At 46.6% G+C, this 20,035-nt stretch overlaps 2 protein-coding genes across 12 annotated transcripts in view; one reads left to right on the top strand and one right to left on the bottom strand.

Moving 5' to 3' along the window:
• Positions 1–15,245, bottom strand: part of DRC3 (dynein regulatory complex subunit 3) — a 41,290-nt gene extending 26,045 nt beyond the window's left edge. For 2 of the 3 annotated variants that reach the window (XM_036222858.1, XM_016145204.2), the window contains exons 1-5: positions 15,133–15,245; positions 14,329–14,455; positions 11,138–11,302; positions 7,673–7,789; positions 4,460–4,626 (exon numbers count right to left, since the gene is read on the bottom strand). In XM_036222858.1, the coding sequence (XP_036078751.1) occupies positions 4,460–4,626; positions 7,673–7,789; positions 11,138–11,300 (447 nt within the window). In that variant the 5' untranslated portion in view covers positions 11,301–11,302; positions 14,329–14,455; positions 15,133–15,245. Of the gene's footprint in view, positions 1–4,459; positions 4,627–7,672; positions 7,790–11,137; positions 11,303–14,308; positions 14,456–15,132 lie in introns of all 3 variants that reach the window. The other variant, XM_036222859.1, reaches the window with a different exon arrangement.
• A 272-nt stretch (positions 15,246–15,517) lies between these two features.
• TOM1L2 (target of myb1 like 2 membrane trafficking protein) overlaps positions 15,518–20,035 on the top strand; it is a 119,358-nt gene continuing 114,840 nt past the window's right edge. For 6 of the 9 annotated variants that reach the window (XM_036222134.1, XM_016145217.2, XM_016145216.2 and 3 more), the window contains exon 1: positions 15,675–15,840. In XM_036222134.1, coding sequence (XP_036078027.1) covers positions 15,789–15,840 — 52 coding nt within the window. In that variant the 5' untranslated portion in view covers positions 15,675–15,788. Of the gene's footprint in view, positions 15,621–15,672; positions 15,841–20,035 lie in introns of those variants that run through there. The other 3 variants (XM_036222131.1, XM_036222132.1, XM_016145214.2) reach the window with 3 other exon arrangements.

Below are 20,035 nucleotides of genomic sequence, written 5' to 3'. Positions count from 1 at the left end.
TATTCATGTGACTTGCTTTACTGTGATACTGGTTTTATCGAGGTCATCTGGAACCAAACCTGCAATATCTTTGAGGTATGCCTGTATTTCATTTGATAGCATCTTCTGAACACCTACACAGTGTCCTGTGCAAAAGACAGAAAAGAAACCTAGCATGCTTTTCTGAAAGAATTTTTTTCCAGTCATTTATGTATTCATTCCACAAACATTCTTAAGCACCTACTAGGCCTCAGGCACATACTGGGCCGTGGGGAGTCGGAGGAACAAAATCTACATGATTCCTTGCCCTTATTACAGGAGCTTACATTCTAGGGGTATGGGATAAGAATCTTTTTCAAAGTAAATAAAATCATTACTTTTGGGGGTAAGTGCTATACGAACATAAAGATGGGCCCTAAGAGAAAACAATAGGGAGGACTTTTATAATCAGGGAACTCAGAGGTCTCTGAGACCTGAAGGAGCTGGCCCTAGAAGAGCAGAGGAGAGTACATTCCTAGAAGCAAAAAGAGCACAAGTTAAGACCCTGAGGCAGAAGAGAACTCGCAGTATACCAGGAACAAATCAAGGCCAGGGTAGCTGCAGCTTGGTTTGGGAGGGGGCTGGGTGCAAGACCTGAGGCGCGATTAGAAACAAGGTCAGCCAGTCACAAGTTTGGATTTTATTATAAGGACAACGGAAGCGGAGTTTTAAGTGTATATGGGGTGAGGAGATAGGATGTGATTTAATTTTTAAGAGATCTTCCAGTGAAATTCCATTTTTCATCTTTTGGATTGTTAAAGAGAAAATGGTTTGATAACAATGGTGAGAGGGAACAGGCCTTATAATTGTTGGTGGGTTTGTAAAGAATTTCACTTTTATAGATGACGATTTGGCAAGTTCCATCAAAATAGAAAATGTACATGCCCTCAGACCCAGCAATTCCACCTCCGGAAATTTACATTGCCCACAGACTCATCCAGGTGCAAAGTAAGCCTGGTTCAAGGACATCCATTACAGCCTGTGCGTAGTAATACGAGGTTGGAAACAACCTCAGTGTCTACCTACGGTAGACTAGAAAAATACATCATGCCACATCTAAATGGTGGAATAATCTAGCAACGGGGGAACTGATGAATTGGAAGGAGAAGGGATGACCAAAGGCAGGCTCTTGGAGGTTAGCCAGACAGATGTTATAATCATGAAACATTTAATAAGATGCTTCGAAAAAAACATACAACTTAGAAGCAGCTGTGGCCTCTGGAAAGGGAAGTATGGGCTGAGGTCAGAAGTGAGAGGGGTTCTTCCCTGTGTGCCCTGAGTTCAGCTGAAACATCTGCTTGTTTTTAATACAATAAACAGGTATTAAAGTAAGCCTAGTAAATAAATAACAAGAAAGTATATAATTAGATGTCAGATACACAGTGCAGATAAGGGTTAAAATCATAGATGCTCAGGGTTTGCATCTTATTAAGTCAGGACTCTCTAGTTCAAGTCACCAAGGAGACTGGTACCTGATTAGGTGAAGAAGATGCAGGGACTCCAGCATCTTTGGTATATGGCCAGTCCTCCAGAACAATGAGATCTAGGCCCAGATACCTCAGTACTCCCTGGCAGCTTCTCCCCAGGTAATTTCTTCCTTCCTATTTCTCTCTGGAAACCAGCTTTACCTGCTTTTCTCCCATATTCAGGAGGGGGCCGCCTGGCACTCAGCATCCCACTGGGAAAGGGGGATAGAGTTTCCTCCTACCCAGTCCCTGCAAGGGTGGGAGGGGAGAATCCCCAAAAATCAGGTGAAAGCAGGGCTGCGGCATGGACTGTGAATCAGTATCCACTTCCAAGCCTAGGCCTGGACCCTTGTAAGGGAAAGGGTCTCAGGTCCATTGAAGTCTACAATGTCCAAGGGACAGCAAGTGAGAGGAGATAATTTATTGATAGGCCTAGAGGTATTGGACCTACCAAGGCAGCAACAGCCACTAAATGCTTAGAAACATTTTCAAACAGCAAGATTTAGGGCTGTTTGGGGTAGCCCTGGATCTGAAAGTTCCTGAATAACCATCACTTTCCATGTACCGACTGTGTGCCAGGTCCTGTATTAGCCATCTAATAGTCTAATATATTCAACCCTCACAACAACTTATGGGAGAGACTACTGTTATTTTCATTTTACAGATGGGCAAATGAGCCCCAGAATGCTAAGTCCCTGGCCCAAGGTCAGACAGTCGGTAGCTGATTAAATCTCAGGTCTTGATTCAGTTCAGGTGGACACTCCATGTATCAGCTGTCCCATTGGTCAGCATTTGGTTGCCTGGCCCTATAAAGTGAAGGGCAGGCTGAGTAATCAGGACTTGAACCCTGAAAAGGGCACCGATTGGGTTTATATCCTCCTGTCTCGTATGCAGGGCAAACTGCTTAGACTACATAACCTCTCGGGTTTGGCCCCGCTGGACATACTTAAATGCAGGTAAGAAGTTGGTGCCTGACCCACTCCAGACCATTCATCTAAGCCACCCAGCCTGGCCATCCCTCAGCTCTGATATTTATCAAAGGTGGGTATGATCTCTGATCATAATGAAGGGTCACTGTTAGGGGAGATACCTTACGCTCGAGGAAGCCTGTGGCCTTGACTTTTGATTACAACCATGAAAAGAATCAGCCCAGGGAGATGCTGAGGACAGCAGGGCCGAGAGCAAGAGGAACCTGTGTCCTTGAAGCCCTGGTGACAAGCCTGCCCTTCTTTGCAGCACCAGTATTAATGGTGCTAAATATCCCCGTTTGTTTGTGGTAGGCACTTGGTATACCTCTGGTCTCAGCTGCAGCTGCGATGGACTCCTGCTGATAGTGCCCATCTCATCTCTGCTCTCTGCCTCAGCTCTCTGAGGCCCACCCAGAAGCAAAGGCAGGAGGGAATTAATAGCCAGGGCCTCCCTCAACTGCTAGTCTTACAGGTGTTCAATTCTGGGAGGCATTCTGGACACTCCTGAGGGCCCAGCAGAATGGAGCCCCCATCACCTACAGCAGCAATCTCAGTAACACACCTGCACATTGGTTCTTCCTGCCCTCTGGCTTCCTGAGATCACCTACCCAACACAGCTCCACACCCAAGTCTTTGCCTCAGTGATGCTTTCAGCCCACCTGTTCTGCAGGCAAAGGGCATTATCCTTGTTTCACCCACTCGCACGATCCTCCTCAAGTCCCTCCTTATGGTAGCAGGGTTTCCTTCCAAAAGACAGTATTGCCGTGGACACACCACAGGAAAAAAGCCTCCATAGCTCCCCTCTGCTGTTCTGTGGCCACTCTGCACCACACTCCTTGACCTCTCACAGTGACCATGGCCTCCTCAAGGGGATGTTCACTCCTAGAACAATGAGATCTGGGCTCAGATATCTTAGTACTCCCTGTAAGCTTCTCCCCAGGCACGTTCTTCCTTCCTCTTCCTCTCTGGGGTTGTCCCATCCCAAGCATACCTCCTCATGCCATTCCTTCCTCCCAGGAAGCCTTTCCTTCTGCTCAATGGTAAAATTCCAATCATCCCTTAATGAGTCTGATTCAAAAGTCACCTCACCTCTCCTGAAACTCGCTCAGGAAGAATCTCAGCTATGACAGTCCTCTCTTTGTTAAGAACACAATCTAGCCCGACACCAAATGAAATGCCTCATGTTTATCACCTCACTTCATTCCTAGCAGGCAGGTTTGGGGCAATATCTTCCTTTTACAAAGAGAAAACAGGTGTAGAAGACTCAAGCCTTAGAACATGCAGATGGGATTTGGACCCAGGCCACCTGACTGACCTAAGTAGAAAAGGAATTTGAAAGGATATTGGACAGCTCTCAGGACTGACTGAAGGCTAGAGAAGTGGGTCCCAGCCACAGTCCTACCCCAGGAGCAGTCTGGTAATGTCATCTCTGACACAGGACCCTTGTGAATGCTGCTACACACCAGCCACTAGGGTCTCGACCCCAGCTTGCTGCTGTGAACTTGTGGTAAGGGGCCAAGGGGCAGCCCACCTTCCCCCAAAAGACCAATGGCCCATGCTCTCTCACAAATACACACCTCTGGCACCCCGGGGGCAGATACTGACTTCTTGTCACCTGTGTGTCTTGATTATGTGGGTATGTTTGGGCACTCCCAAAGAGACTGTACCTCTGGGTCTGTGTACCCACTGAGCACAGGCCAAATGAGCAATATCCAATAGGTCCTCACCTCAGCAAAAGTTTCTTAAGTGCATGTGAGATTCGGGGAAAGAAAGACCCCACCAAGTCAGGGCACAAAGTGGCATCTACAGATGGGCTTTCATGGATTAAGCATGTTCTTTAAACATTATCAGATTTCTTGTAGAATAATCTGGATTTCTAGCTTTTCTAGGAAAAAGGGAAGATCTGGAAGGTGGAGCCTACATTTCCCCTTGCCACAGACCCCCATCCCCCAGCTCCTACCCCAATCTACAGCTTTTGGCCATGCTCTGCTCAGACCTAGAACTCACATTCATCATGTTGCTGATCTGGTTGTTGCCCAGCGACAGCACCTGCAGCTTGACCAGGGCATCCAGAGAGTCGATCTTGGAGATTCGGTTGTTGAATAAGCTCAAGTCCTCCAGGTTTACCAATGTGTCCAGCCCCTCAATGGCCTCGATGTTGTTGAAGGACAGGTCTGGAAGAAAGATGGCCATGAGGCTTAAGTGACAGGTTAGGGGGTGGACTATCCTGAAACAAAACCATCAGGGCTACTCATGCTCTGTGAGCCAGCACCAAGCTGTCAAGTCAGGAACCGACTCACTGTCTGACAGCTTATGGTTTTCTAGAAGTCATGTGTGGATTCCTTCTTATGGCCTTGAACTTTCATTGCCTTCTCCAGTTCTGCCACTCATCTTTCTGGCAAATACATCCATGCTATCATTGTTTTGAGATGGAAATGCTTATTGGTAGGTCCAAAGCAGTGCATCTTGGGGTGGGGAGACAGTTGTAGAGTGTTCTTTTCTTTCATTCCTTCAAGTGTTTTAGTAATGATACCTACTGTATGCTTAGCATTTACCAGTTTATCAAGTGCTTGTGTGTATATCCCCAGACAATGACCTTAAGTAGCAATTTGGAATTTCTCTCCCCATTTACTCAGTTGGGAAGCTGAAGCTCAGAAAGCCACACAGCTAACTATAGCGGTACCAGAGTTCATCAAACACTCCACCTTGGACAGGTGGCAGGCCAGGTTCTTCGGGCTCTGTCACAGCTGACTCAGGCTCCTCCAGCAAGCCCAACCCCAACTGAGATATCAGGATCCTCTCTAACCCAAGTTTTACATCTTTGGGAATAAAACTTTGTTGAATTTTCTCCACTACAGGTTTTTGGTTGAGGTTAAGGCTACAACCCTGTCCTGGAACACTAATGATCCAGAGGCCCAAACTGGGAATTTTTCATGAACTTGGAAATATAATCATGATAGCTGCAAGCTATCTCATTTAAAAGGTGATTTGGAAAGTCAGTTAATTCACATCTTAATTTAGCCTCCTTGGTATATCAGGGAATGCGCACCTGTTGGCAGCTGAGACTATAATGATAATTTACTGTCCTTTTCTCTATGTCTGGCCCTTTAAGTGCATCACCTCATTGAATCCTCAAAGCATAGGTATCACCACCCATATTTTATGAATGAGGAAACTAAGATTCAAAAGGGCCTGGTAGTAATTAATATGCCCAAGATCACACAGCACATAAAGAAACTAAAGTTCAGGGGGCTGAAATAACTTGTACAAAATTGGTTAGTACATGGGCAGTGCAGGGATATGAACTGGAGTCTGCCAAATGCCAAGTCTGCCCACTTGCTTTCCGACTGTGTGGCCAGGTTCTGTTCTTTGGAGGCCTGGCCACAAGCACTAGAACCAGTGGTATGTTGCAGATAAAAGTTTAACAGTAGGGGGTAAGGTGAAGAAAGCTCTGATTTGTAGTGCTTGCTGATTTTGTGGTGTAAACACTCCCACCATGGCCAATTTCAGTCTACCAAAAAGACATCGCTGAATGCAAAAGTGGGCCGAGATGTGCGCAATCAGCTTTCCAGAGCCAGTACTAGCCAGCTCCAGCACATCCTCAATGCTGGGGCAGCTGACTGTGGTGAGCCACCGGCATATGTGTATGTGGTGGGCAGGACTGTGCTGAATCATCATCAGAGAGCACCATCACCCCCCCGCCCCTGCATCCTAGGGATCCAACTATTCCTGGCTGTGATTGGGTCCCTGGACTACCAGTGCCATGGCTTGACAAAGGCTGGCTTCTGTTTCTGTGAGCGTATAGGCTGATCTTTTACCAGAACTTTCCCCTTCTGCTTTCTCACCCCTATACCACAGAACACTGGGTATCACAGGAGCATCTCACAGGGACCTGTGGGATTTATTTTAGTTAAGGGACCTGGTAGCTCTTGCCCAAAAGAACAGCATTCAGATAGCCAGTGCCTGACAGGCCTTCCGGAGGTGATATGGATCAGGGTTTGGGCTGACCCAGCACCCTCTTCTCCTTCATTTCCTAGAGAGACAGATGACTCATGATGATGCAGTTGTACCACCAAGCCTGGGACTCAGCATAAACAAGTGCTTGGGTGCTGGAAGTGGGGCCTGGGATGAGAGACCTAGGCCTAACAGTCAGGGGCTTTGGCTGTGGTCTGCCTCTGTTGCCTGTAGCATGTAATTCCATCAAGCCCATCAGCCTCTCAGCCTCGGTTGCTGCATCTGCAAAATGGCAGCATAATCTTACCTGTGGGGTTGCTGTGAGCTGGCAACAGCACAATCGTAGCTGAGAGTGCTTTGCAATTTGGGAGGTACACCAATGTCCAAGCTTCCCATTATGAGGAAGCAGCCTGACAGGATGGAAGGAACAGGGACTTTGGGGTCAAACTGGTATGGGTTTATATTCCAGCTCTGCTACTTCTTGGTCGTGGAGCTTTGAGCAAATGCCTTGGCCTCTCAGGGCCTCAGTTCCTCTTCTGTATATTGTGATCGCAACAAACACCTATCTTTTAGGATTGCTGTGAGGGCTAAATGAGACAAAGTTATAAAGAACTCTACAGCCAGTTCTCTCTCCCCATTAGATGCCCACCTGCCTCTCACCTGATGTAAGGCTGCCTACAGCAGATGGACACAGTTCATCAAGACCCCTGTGGCCTTAGCAGTGAGGGCCAGAGCTCTAGAGTCAGACAGAGCTGTGCTGGAGCCTAGTGCCCCCACTGCTTGCTGTGACCTCATTTTGCTCATGTCTACAATGAGGGAGCTATATAGGTTAAAAAACCTCATGTGGAAAGCATACCGGCCCATGCTTAGCAGGTAGTAAGTACAACTAGCAGCTATGATGACTATTTTTGGTTTTATCTGAGCCTGGCTGACTGGGGGGACCTAGGGTTATCTGTCAGCCTGAGTCTAGAGTAACAAGAAGGAATCCAAGGCTGCTCCCTGACCTCCTCCCAAATTGGGAGGTTTGGCAGGTAAAAGCAGAATATTCTGCCCTGGTGGGTCCAAGCACATCTTTACTATGTTTACCCAGCATAGACCCCACGCTTTTAAAAAGTGCGGCTTTCTTGCTCCTGGAAGATAGAGTTTCTGCTGCACCTGGGCTAATGGTGGACCAGCAGCAGCATATTGCCTGAGACAATTAACTTGGCAAGTATTTCCAGGGTGTCACCTTTCATTAGGGTGGACACAAATGGGAAGGGGCCTTACCTAGCCAGACCAGGTGTGTGAGGTTCTCCAGGCCCTCGATCCTCTCAATGATGTTATTGTCAAGCTGCAGCTTCCTCAAGTTCTCAAACTGCCAGAGGTTGTCAATACGGAGGATGTCTGAAATCATCAGAAGAGACACTGCAACTGGTTCCAACCTCAGCTTAGGGTTAGAGTTTAGTACCAGTGTATTGGAGGATTGAGATGACCAGTGCTAACCATACATAAGGTCTCACAACTCTGCTACCTTGCCCTGGAGCATATGGGTGCCCTGGAAATGTGGGCCAAGCATTGGGGAGCTCTGAGTCCCGGTTAGTGCACAGTGGGCAGTGATCAGGGCCACAGCAGTGCCTAATAAGTCCATGGAGAGTGTAGGAGGCTCGGCGTAAAGGTGGGCTAAATCTGCTCAGGGTACAGGACTCACTCACACTGCCTCTACAGCCAGGCTGAGGGACTGCCAGGGAGGCCAGAACAACTTGGTGTACAGGTTACAAGACACAGTCAGGGGTCCTTCTTCTTCCTTCTGCAGTGCAACAAATAAAATCAACACTGCAGGCTGAATGCCTCCTTGTACTTTGTTAGTGGGAGGGTCAATCAACTAGTTCAGCCATTTTGGAGGGCGATTTAGCCATGCTTACTGAAATATATAATGTCTATACCCTTTGACCCGGCAGTTTCTCTACCTGGAATCTGTCTGCAAAGACACTTGTGCATGTGCTCAAAGAAATACCTATAGGCACATGAAGGGCAGAAAGATAGGGGGAACCCCAAATGTTCATATATGGAGAATGGGATGACTTGCCCATACAATAGAGAGACAGGTTTCTCACATCACTGAGGCACCTGACCCTGTGGGTCTCTGAAGACCACCTTCACAGTTACGCAGCCTATTCAGTCCCTTTGCACCTTATACCAGGCAGAGTTTGGTTTCTGTCACTGGCAGCCAGAAGAGTTCTGAAAACACGTAAGTATAAATAAGTATATACTATGTATGTAAAATTCTAGAGGCCTAAACTTGTCCCCAGTTTTTTCTAGAAGTCACAAATAACTCTGTTGCTTATATGCCCCTTTTCTCTATATTTAATGTTCTCTATATGTAATGATTTCTAAAACTTATAAAATTAAAATATGCTCACTAAAAGGCTAAAATAATACTGAAGTGCAAGGGCTAAAAAAAAAAAAAAAAGTACCCATAATAACTACACATTTGGGGCAGCAGTTTCAATATTCATTCAGAGGGGCAGGGTTTGCTCTGCGGTTGTGAGGCAGAGCACCCCTCCCAGCTGCCCTCATTAAGTCTTGTCTCCATGGGGTGGGTGGACAGCATTTCTCTGACCCAAGGTCCTACCTCTCCTGAAGCCCCAGAGCCAGGTGTGACTGGTGTCTGTTCCTCAACACTCTGTGGCCAGATTTCCCAGAATGATACCAGCTACCATCCCTACTTGTCCTTCTGGTACCTTCTCTCTCCCTGGACTTAGACTGACAGCCTTTGGCTATGGCTGAATTCCTGCAGATACCACTTTCTTGGGTGGCTCTCATACATCTGGGTGCTCTGCTTGGCACACCTGTATGCTGGCTTTCCCCTACACATCAGCAGTTCATGTGGAAAAGCCAATACAACACAACAAAACCAGGACGTAAATGAGTTACCAGCATGACAGAACTGCCTAAAAAGCCAATTTAATCTTCAACATAGACAGGGAATCCTCCTCTACTGCTCCCATCTCAGGTTCCAGCCCATCATCATTGTGCCCTGAGCCACAGAAGTGGTCATCTCCCTAGACTTCCTGCTCTGGCTCTTGGCCCCTACAGCCTATCCTCCTGTAGCCAGTACGATCCTGTGAAAACCTAAATCCCATCCTATCCCTCCTTTGCTCAGGACCCTCCTAGGGCTCCCACTTCACTCACTATACAAGCCAAACACCCTCTCTTAGCCCCCAAGGCTGATACTGGCTGAACCCATGACCTCTATGACCTGTTTCCACACAGGTCTCCCACCTTGGGGCCTTTGCACTGGCTATTTCCTCTTCTTTGAACACTCCTTGGATCTCCACGTGGCTTCTTTATTTACCTCCTTCTAGTCTTTGATCAATTTTCACCTTCTCAGTGGGGTCTCTGACCACCACCCAATAAAACACTGCATCCCAACCCCATTCTACTTTTCTCCTCTCCTTACTTTCCTCCATAGTATATATTACCTTTAGCATACACTATTATTTTCCTTCCATTTTTATTTTATTTGTGTCCTTCACTTGAATGTTAGCTCCATGAAGACAGGATTTTTTTTGGTCTTTTTTGTGTACAGTTGAATCTCTAGTACCTAGAATAGCCCCTAGCATATGACAGGCACTTGATGAATACTGGATGAATGAACCTTAGGTTAGGTAGGGGAAGGAAATAGAAGGCAGTCAACACTAAAGTCTCTTCTGGTGACAAACATTCTGCAACCCGTTTAAACCTTTTACCACTGCAGGGGCTGAGGTCAGGGGCCCTCACTGCTCTGGGTGGCCAACTGGCTCCTACAGAGCTATGACCAGCTCTGGAGGCCATGCTCTGGGGAGGCCTGTGGACTTCATGAGGCTGGGCCAGGGCCTTGCCTACTGCTGTATCCTTAGGGTCTGGCAGAGACTGGCTGAGGCAGGGCCTCAGGAAGGATGAAGAGGGTAAAGGGGGTCAAATGTATGGTGATGGAAGGAGACAAGACTTCAGGTACTAAGCACACAACAGACTATGCAGATGTTGTATTATACACAGCTATAAACCTGAAATTTATGTTATTAACCAATGCTACCCCAATCAATCTTAAAAGAAGGGAAAAAACCCCCACCAAAACCAGCCAACAACAATAACAAAAAAAAGAATTTCTTGTTGTTGAGTGGAGCCCAGGAGAGAGCAGGAATGTGAATCTGTCCAGGCCATTCTGCTGTGTGCATAATACATTCTGCCTGCACAATGAGGGGTTGCAGGACTCCTGTCTACCTCTCACACCCCTCACTGGCCTTTCTGAGTAAACCAGACACTGTGTACATGTTGTCTTACCTTGTCCTCCCAACCATCACTAGAGACAGGGACTGTAATCCTCCCATTTCACAGATGGGGATATCAAGGGACTGAGGATCTATGTGGCCCCTAGCCACATCTTTCTACTAGGCTGTCCTGCCACTCTCGAGGCACCTCCCTACCTCATGGCCCTATGCTCCTCCTGTTCCCTGCCCCTCCTCTGAAGCTGCTCTCCCAGTGCATATCCTCCTCCTCCTCCTCACAGCTTTTACCTGACTGCTTGGGACCACCCTTTTAGATTCTACCTGTTAAGGGCCTTACTCCAAGGCCGTTATGGTTAACTTAGATTTGGAGTGGAAGAATTTTATCTTTTTATACAGACTATGCATAGAATTCTAGGGCAAAGATGTGAAATGGAGAAAGCCAAGGGCCCTGTCCGGTGTCCCCGCCCCATCCTGCAATACTCACTCTGAAAGTCCAGCTGCAGGGAGAGGACATCCTTGAAAAGGATGCCCTCCTGCTTGGCTAGCTGCCCAGCCTCCTCCTGTGGGCCCTGCTCCCCAACAGCCAGCTTGAGCATGTCGTCATCCATCACTCTTGGTTCTAATGAGTTGTACAGCCGGTTCATCATCTCTGAAAAACATCGCATTTTCCACAATCTGCTTTTCCCTTTGTCTGAGGACGGGGGTTGGCTGGCATTCTTTCAGGGCACTGTGACAGCTAAGGACATGCCAACCGCTGCCCTCCTCCCACCCCTTGGCCCACTGCACCTAGGAGTTAGTACATTTGTACCAAGGCTGCTCCAGGGCTTCCCTTGGCAACCATCTGTTGTCCTTCTTCAGGGGTATACCCTTTGGCCCCACAAACATAGCTGTAACCCTACCCCAGACAAGTAAACTAGTGTCCACACTTGTCTCCTGAGCCTTTGGAGTTCAGGTCCCTTTATGGGAGCCATGGCCATTTTGGGTCTTCGGCTTTCGGTGCCCACCCTTGTTCACCAACCACTGATAGAGACCCTTGGCAGCCCCAGCCAGGCATATCAGCCCACAGCTCTTCTTCTCTGAGAGTCTCATCCCTTTCGGGGCGTCATGTCTATACCACCTTCTACACACACACACACACCATAAGCTGCCCAATGTCTATACCACCTTCTACACACACACACACACCATAAGCTGCCCAATGTGCAGGTAGATACCGATCCAAGCTGATCATTCATGTTCTCCAAGAAATGTGAGCTTGGGCTGCATGATGAGAGTGCCCATCAGAGTTGGCTGCTTGAGCTGGAGAGGAACTGAGGGGCTGTGGGCTGGTCAGGCACATGGTTAAACAGAGAGAGCCAGAGAGGGATGAGGCAGATGGACAGAGAGAAGCACAGATAGGAACTTGGGTGATCCAGGAAAAAAGAGACAAAAGGAAAGACAAACTGACACACAGAGGCTGCCTTCTTGCTGGCTTTCTGGCCCTAATGTCCCTAACTTCAGGCCCTGTTAGGGTTTCTGTTGTCGCTTTCTATTAGAGTTTCCTGATTTCTCACATTAAATCCTCTTGTACTTTAACTCCAGTAGGTTTTTGTTGCTAATGGTCCAAAGGAATTTGGCAGAGATAATGCAGGCAAAGGGGGTTGCTGTGGATTTGGTCAGTCATATACAATACAAGGCTGACCCTGGGATGTAATTCCTAGCTGGACAGAGCCACACCCCTGAGAAGCTGGGGCACCCAACTTCAATCTCATTACCAATCTTCTTAGCAAGAACATTCAGAAGGGCCGGACCTGCAGGAAGGCACACTCTCCTGTCAGTCTACTGGAAACTCCCAGATTTTGCCTCCTGAATCCTCTGGAAACTCAGTCCTCCCTTCTACTTTCCACCCCTGATACAGCAGTTGGCATGTCCTTAGCTGTCAAAGTGCTCTGAAAGAATGCCTGCCAACCACTGTCCTCACCTCCTTTCTGGCTTCATCATCTACCTTTGCCTGCATGTGTCCACAATATCTGGGCCTTTCCTGAACCTCTTGTCCTCCCTCCCCTACTAGTCCTTGATTATAGGCAACCCCTGTGCTCTGCCCTTTGTCCACTGAGTGCTGCTTGGGAAGATTCCTGGTGATGGGCTGATTGTATCTACCACAAACCTCCATAGACCTGGCAATCCTGCCACCTGGCCTTAGAGACTGCTACTGCCCAGCTGCCCTCCCTCTCTCCTTTCCCACTATCCACTTGAATGCACCTCATACAAATATGCATCTTCCATTTCTGGACTGTGCACAATCAAATGTGCCAGTGCTTTCAACTCACATACATCCTTTCCTTCTATCCCCAGAGAAGGCACAGACTCCCCTAATCCCAACCCCATCCCCACAACCCTACTCCCAGCTCCATCTCCACCTACACCTTCCACCTTACCATTCTCTCCAATCTGTCAACACTGGCTCCATCTCCCTGGGGTAACTGATTCACCATGCCCCCCCTCCCCTAATGTTTCCAGTCCTCTGCCTCTTTCTATCTCCCCATTCTTCTGAAATTAATTTTTCTAAAATTTCCCATAACTTGACACCAAGTTGCCTTTGGGGGAATTTTAATATGCTATATTTGGCAAATGTCACCTGCAATGTTTGTGCTTTTTCAAAGAAAGGTGCTGTACTTTGGGAAATGATTCTTAATTCTGATTTCAAACTTTGATTTCCCATTCCTCCCATGTCATCAAGGCCTGGCACCCATGGCATATCAAATTTGCTTTCAGTCAAGCCCAACAATCGCTGCAGTGTGGAATAGCTGTCATGCATACAAGGGTAGGATTTGGATCCTGACTCCGCATCATGTGACAACTTTCCTCATCTAAGTCTTGGATTTCCCATCTATAAAAGATAAATAATTCCTCTCTTACATTTGTTAAGATCATTTATTTAGTCCACACACATGTAATAGCTACTACTTGTTATGACTACAATAGACAGATCTCCTTACCTGTTTCAGACATGAATCAGATAATCATACAAATATTTAATTACCAACCATGACAAGTTTTAGGTGTAGGGAACTATGACGGCACACATTAGGGCTGGGATCTGAAGGACAAGTACGAAAGAAGGAAGAGGCAACTGTGCAGTGAAGACCCTCAGGTGGAAGAGAACAAGACATGTTCCACTTTGGTGATACAAGGTTGGAGAGGCCTACAGGAGTTCTATTATTATCATAGGATCTCTGGGAAACTCCTGGGGCTTAATAACAGCAGTGGCATGATCAGATTTTAATTTAAAGATGCTCACTCTGGCTGTACTACTGAAAATGGCAAGAGTCATGAGGCAAGAGATGATCGAGATGGTAGTAAGATGTGGATTTGAGAGATCTTTAGGAATTTCATATGTAGGACTAGTCATCTGCAGTTTTCAGATAAGAATATGAAAGCTAGTTAGAAAGGTTAAGTAACATAACCAAGTTTACACATCTAGTATATGGCAGAGCAGGAGAACATGACTCTAGAGCCATTTTCTTAATCATGTGACAATGATTGTTTCCAGTGCCCTGGGTACTGGAAACAATCATTGTCATAGCACACACTGTTTCTCACAGCTGTCTGGATCAGAGCCAAGGGCTGAACAATCCTCCCCTAAAAGGACTTTATCAGTTATTTACCACCCAACCTGGGTTCCTGTGGATTTGCCTGATGATAGCTGTGTTGGTGAAGACCACTGGCAGGAGTTGGAGAATACACCACTGTCCACGGAATAGGCTTCTCACAGAGAAACAGACCAAGAATTGTCCTGGGAAACAATTGGGATCAACTGGATCTGAAAAATACAGCCCCTTTTAGCCATTAATTACTAAGAAGAAAATCAACCATTTACAGAATACTTACTGTGTACTAAGTGCACATGCGTTATTTAATTACATGTCAGCTCTGGAAGCCATTAGAGAAGGGAATCCTAATGCTCAAATTTCCCAGATAGGGAAACTGAGACCCTTGAGGGGAAGGAAATTGTCCAAAGACATACAACAAACTACTGACAAGAGATAGACATAGAACTCAGGTATCTATAGTCCTAAAGCACTTTAAACAGCACCAAGATGAAGAATAAAAATAAAAGAAATAATTTAATGATAGTTAAGTCAGATATAAGGGTTAAATTTTTGAAGAAGTTATCAGTGTACCTTTCTTTTGGGTACCTTTCTATAAAAGGGCTAGAAGCCTGAGGAATCGAACCCCTCAAAAATCTCTTCGGACCCTCTCCCCTGAAGAAATGCTTTCTTAGTACTTCTGTCTCATCTACAGGCCAGATAGCACAGGACTAGTATTTTGACTGTCCCAGCATGACTATAAAGTGGCTGGCAGAGAACTTGTGTGCTCATTTTACAGAGCAGAATGGCCGGGCTTGACTCCTCGGAGAAAAAAGTCAGAGGAAAGAGTTAAGTTGAGGCGCTCTCTGCCCTTGGTAGTACTCCTAGAACTTTAGCTTCTGGGTCTCACCTTTTCAATCACAGGCTACCAGCTGCTTTTGCGCAGCGGATGCTTCCCCTGGTTGCTAGGGGAACCAAGAGCCGCCGCTCCGTTGCTAAGAGGAAGTCAGAAGGTAGACATCCTGGGTGAAAGTTGGGTCACGTGACAAGATTTCTGGGTGGAGAAATACTCCTACCACCAACCAGCAGGAGAAAAAACAAATGTTTCTCCAATCAGCACTTTCTGTAGGCGGGGATATTCCTAGCCCCACCTCTTCTTCGCCTTATTTAAGAAATTGACTGGCCTGTTCTCCAATAATAGTGGAGATTCTAGATCGACGAATATGTAAATGAATCAAAAGACTCAGACTCTCGTTCGGGGGCGGGCCATGGACGATGCCGCTATGCCGGACGAAAATTCCTGTGACCTAGCTCGCTCCTCCGCCCAATCGGACGCCGTGGGGTCAGTGGAGCTTCGCTGAGGAAGGCGTGGGGGCCAATCGGAGGAAGGCTGGGCAGGTGATGCCCAATAGGAACGCGACAGGGGGCGGTGTCAGGGGCCGGGCGTTCAGCGTTCCTGAGGGTGGGGTGGGAGCGAGTGTCAGTCAGGTAGGGAGCGCAACCTGGACAGCTGAGACCCCTGCGGCTGACAGGGTGTCTGGGCCACTGCCGCGTTGTCCGCCCAAGATGGAATTCCTCTTGGGGAACCCGTTCAGCACCCCGGTGGGGCAGTGCCTCGGTAAGGCCGCGCGAAGGGCGGGCATCTGGGTGGGCGACGGCGGGGCTGGTGAGGACTGCCGGGCCTCTGTGGGGCACTGGTGCCACTTCTCAGGCTGGGCATCCTTGTCGTCGGGCCTGTGCTCACGGGCAGGCTGGGCCTGCTCACGACGCCAGTGACATCCTGCCAGGCGGCGCCCGGAGGCCCACCTTGGACTTGAAGATGCTCCACGCGTCCCTACCTATCAGGGCCCAGCCCTTCCTGACTCCTTAGAGATGGTGCCAGCTGCTGGTCGGCTACCCCAGTGGGAAGATGCCACTGCATGCACCCTTTCCAGCTCTCTGCCACTGCTGTCAGGATCTAATTTCTCCAGACCCCTCTCCCTCCATCCTTGTCCCTCCTTAACAGTACCAGCAGCCCTCAGAATGGGCATCCTCCCAGAGAATACTCCCTGCTCTAAGATTTGCTAATTAATTTGCTGACTCTGCAACTCCGCTAGGCTGTAGGAGGGACTGGGATTGGGGGTGGGGTTCCTAAAAGATAATTAACTTTGCAGCGGAGGGGGTGCGGCGGGGGTGGGGAGGGTGGCGATGGCATGCCTGCACTGACTCCAGGAAAGAAGGAAGGCCGTTATTTAATGATAAGAGCCTTAGACTGGGAAACAGGAAGCCTGGACCTCCAGTAGGGGCTTTGCCGGTGACTTTCCCTGTGACCTTGTGCAAGTCACTGCCTTTTCTGGTTTGACGTTTACCCTGTCTGTCAAATGAGGTGTTTGGAGGTGAGATATAGTAGGTTCCTTCAAATTCTAAAGTTTTGATATTTCTTGTAGTAGTCTCTGCACATTGACTGTTGCTTTCCTGCTATATTAAATTTGCCAAAGTTGAAATTTTTTGATGGCAGCATAGAGGAACTCTGCAGTACTCATTAATCCTATAGAGGAGGTCAGGGCACCTAGAAAAGGGCACCAGAGGTGACTAATATCATGGGTAAGGAAAGAAATCCCAAGGCTAGTGAGGGAACACAGAGTGGCCACTGTATGGGATTTTCTTACTTAAAAAGCAACTTGCTTTTTCACCCAAGGCAGGAGCTTGTGCCAAGTGATCAGTTGAGAATGCTGATTAGTTTCTTTTGAAACTGGCTTCCTCCTGGTTGGTGGAAGGACTGGTAAAATGTCTTTTATGAGCAGGGACCTTTGGAGTCCTTATGGATCTGGATCGTTTAGGCAGTAGTGCTGTGTTTATTTCCTGCTCTACTTAAAAATTTCCAGCTTACTTTTCAGCCTTTAGTCGGGCTTGTGAAATTACTGCAGCCTCTCCCATTGGCTAACTGGCATTTGGAAGCCATATTTCTAAAACTCAGTTGGGTTTTGAATTCAGCTTTATTGGAGGGAGCCAGTAAGCTGGGGGATGGGGGGAGGGTTCTTTTCTTTTCTATATCCTTTACAATAAGAATCTCTATACCTTCAAAAATCTAAGGTAGTTGATGAAGGAGTGAAGTTAGAAGATATTTAAAAATATGCAAATATAAGGGATTTAGGGGTATGTAGTGAGTGGATAGAACATTATGCCTCTGTCAGGAAGACCTAGCTTTTGAATTTTGCCTTGTATATTTGTTGGCTGTGGAACCCCAGAAAATTGTATAGCTCCTCTGAGCCTTAGTTTGCTAAGAGAAAGATTGTACTTATAGAAGAGTGAGGTTTAAGTGAGATGAGGGATATAAAACACTTAGCATAGTTCCCAGAACATAGTAGAGGCTCAGTAAATTGTAGCCGTTGCTTTTAATAACAGAATAATTAAGTTAGGATTGAATTTTCTATCTGAGAGGATATGTAGGACAACTGGCCCATCTGTGACTTGTGAAGGAAAATACCCTTCTAGGCCCCAGTGTCCACCATCATTTAATAAAAGATATTTGACCATAAAGAGAATGAAGCCTCCTTATTGCCAGTTGAGTGCTAATTTTACAGTTCAGTTCAGTTCTAACGTATATTCTGTATTGTTGTAACAAATTATAAAAGTGATTTTTATGACATTTAGTATTGTTAGTATTCTTTTAAAAGTGTGTCGGGGGTTGATGGGAGGTAGAATAATACAGAAATAAAAACAACAATAACAAAGCTAATGATTAAAAGCAGCAGCTATAGTTTACACAAAGCAATTCTATAGCCATTTGCTCCTTACAGCTGCTCTGTGAAGACATTTTATTGTCTTCCCACATTAGAGTTGAGGAAACTGAGGCTCAGAGGAGTGAAGTGACTGCTCAGCCAGTGGCAGGGAGAGTTGGGATTTCATAGTTGTTGTTCTCCTCGAGGGATTTATGGATCAGGAGAGAGGATAGAGATGCATGGAACAATGATGATTAATAGTAGGCCACTCCATAGTTAAGTGCTCAGTGGAATAGTGGGAATTGTTGGTGCTGTTAGTAGTCCAAATGAAATCAGAAGAGCTGGGATGATGGGACTGGTTCCTTCACATCTAAGGGCTGTTCATGAGGATGGGTGGGAATTCCAGAGCCAGAGAAGAGGGTACCCTATTCCAGGGGACAGGTAAATGAGGCAAGGAGGGGAGTGTGGACACATCTGTGAGTGCCAGTCTGAGTGGAACAAGATGTAGTGGCTGTGGGGAATAGTGTGGCAAGTAGGGTTTGGACCCAGTACGAAGCCTTGCTCTTGGTGAGTGGCATCAAAGACTACGTTTCCTTAGCAAATTTTAACTTTTAGTCTCTCTGGACTCATTTTCCTCATAATACTTCTCAATGGCTTCATGGGGCTTGTACCTAAATAATTTCTTCAGTCCAATTCAGTAGGCTTTTTGAGTGCCTGTTAGGTGTCAGGCCTTGGGATACAAATATTATAAAGCTGCTCTCAGGGAGCCTTCAGTAGAGGAAAAATACCCACCAAAGGTGTCCTGGAGCTGCAAAGCATTAGGCTCATAGTAGGAGGTGTTAGTAGAGTAATTATTACTCTGTCTCTTGCCTAGGCCTCATATGGACATTCTAACCTGGTGCTATTTGGTCGAACACATAGCCTGCCCATCTCAAACAGCAGCTAAGCCCACAGTCTGACATATGCACAGCCTGTGCATTTCTTGCATCTATCCTGCTCTTTAATTTGGAAGGTGGCTCCTGAGTAGCATGTGTGGGTCAGAGAGAGAGCCAGCAGTGAGTGGAATGAGAGGCTAAGAAGTGTGGAAGAAGAAAAAGTACTTACTTTTATTTCCTGATTTTCTCTTCTGAAACAAGTTTCAAAATGTTACTGTCTAAAAGTTTCAAAATGTTATTGTCTTAATCTCAACCCTCCACTGGAGCTGAATGTCTGCTGGAGTTAGATGTATATCGGGAGTTCCCTAGTCAGGACCATGGTGCTCTGCAAATGTTGGCACTTTTCCTTGTGGTGGCTGGAAAACATTTTTAGATAATCCTTTTCTAAGAGTAAAGTTTGGATTCATTTAGATTAAAAGATCAGTGAGTAGTTAGTTAATTCTGACCAGAATATTTGGCGGGGGGTGGGGGGATGGGGTGGGCAGGGGAAGACCATCTATTCTTTTCATAGTTCTACTTTAATAAACGTGTAAGAAGCAAATATTCTGTTGTGGGGTTTGTGTGTAGATTGGATGGTCTTGGACGTAAACCGTTTCCTAGTGCCCTGTGAACACTATGTATTTGATGATAGCATGGTTGTTTGTACCAATAATGGTTAGTCCTCACTCAGGTGCTGTGGTCCTTGACAATTTGCAAAGTTATTTCGATTCAGTCATTTTATTTAGTCTTTACAACCCTGTGAGAGATGCAGGAAGAGACCTGAAAAGAACTTATAATTATTAAGCACCTACTATATGTAGACTCCATATATTGATCTTATGTAATCCTCACAACATTTAATTATTTGAGTGCTGTTGTCCCTGTATTGCTTGTAAGGAAGTTGAGAGGTTAAGAGACTTGTACAAGGTCAATACCAAAGTTAAGCCCAGAATCCACTCTTGATCCAGTGCCCATTCAGTGCTGCTATGTTGCTTCTGATAAATCCCATGATTCAGGGTCATCGGAATCATCTGTAAGACTTGTTAGAACATATTGTTGGGCTCCACTCTGAAGAGTTTCTGATTCAGTAGGTGCCGGCTGGGAACTAGCTTTCTACATTTCTAACAAGTTTTCACGTGATGCCGATGCTGCTGGTCCAAGCACCACACTTTGAGAACTATTGCTGTAGTTAAAAAGT

The sequence above is a fragment of the Rousettus aegyptiacus genome, unplaced genomic scaffold (assembly GCF_014176215.1).
Source record: "Rousettus aegyptiacus isolate mRouAeg1 unplaced genomic scaffold, mRouAeg1.p scaffold_m13_p_6, whole genome shotgun sequence".
Lineage (NCBI taxonomy): Eukaryota > Metazoa > Chordata > Mammalia > Chiroptera > Pteropodidae > Rousettus > Rousettus aegyptiacus.
The sequence above is the reverse complement of the archived record's forward strand: the minus strand, read 5'-3'. Positions and strand labels throughout refer to the sequence as shown.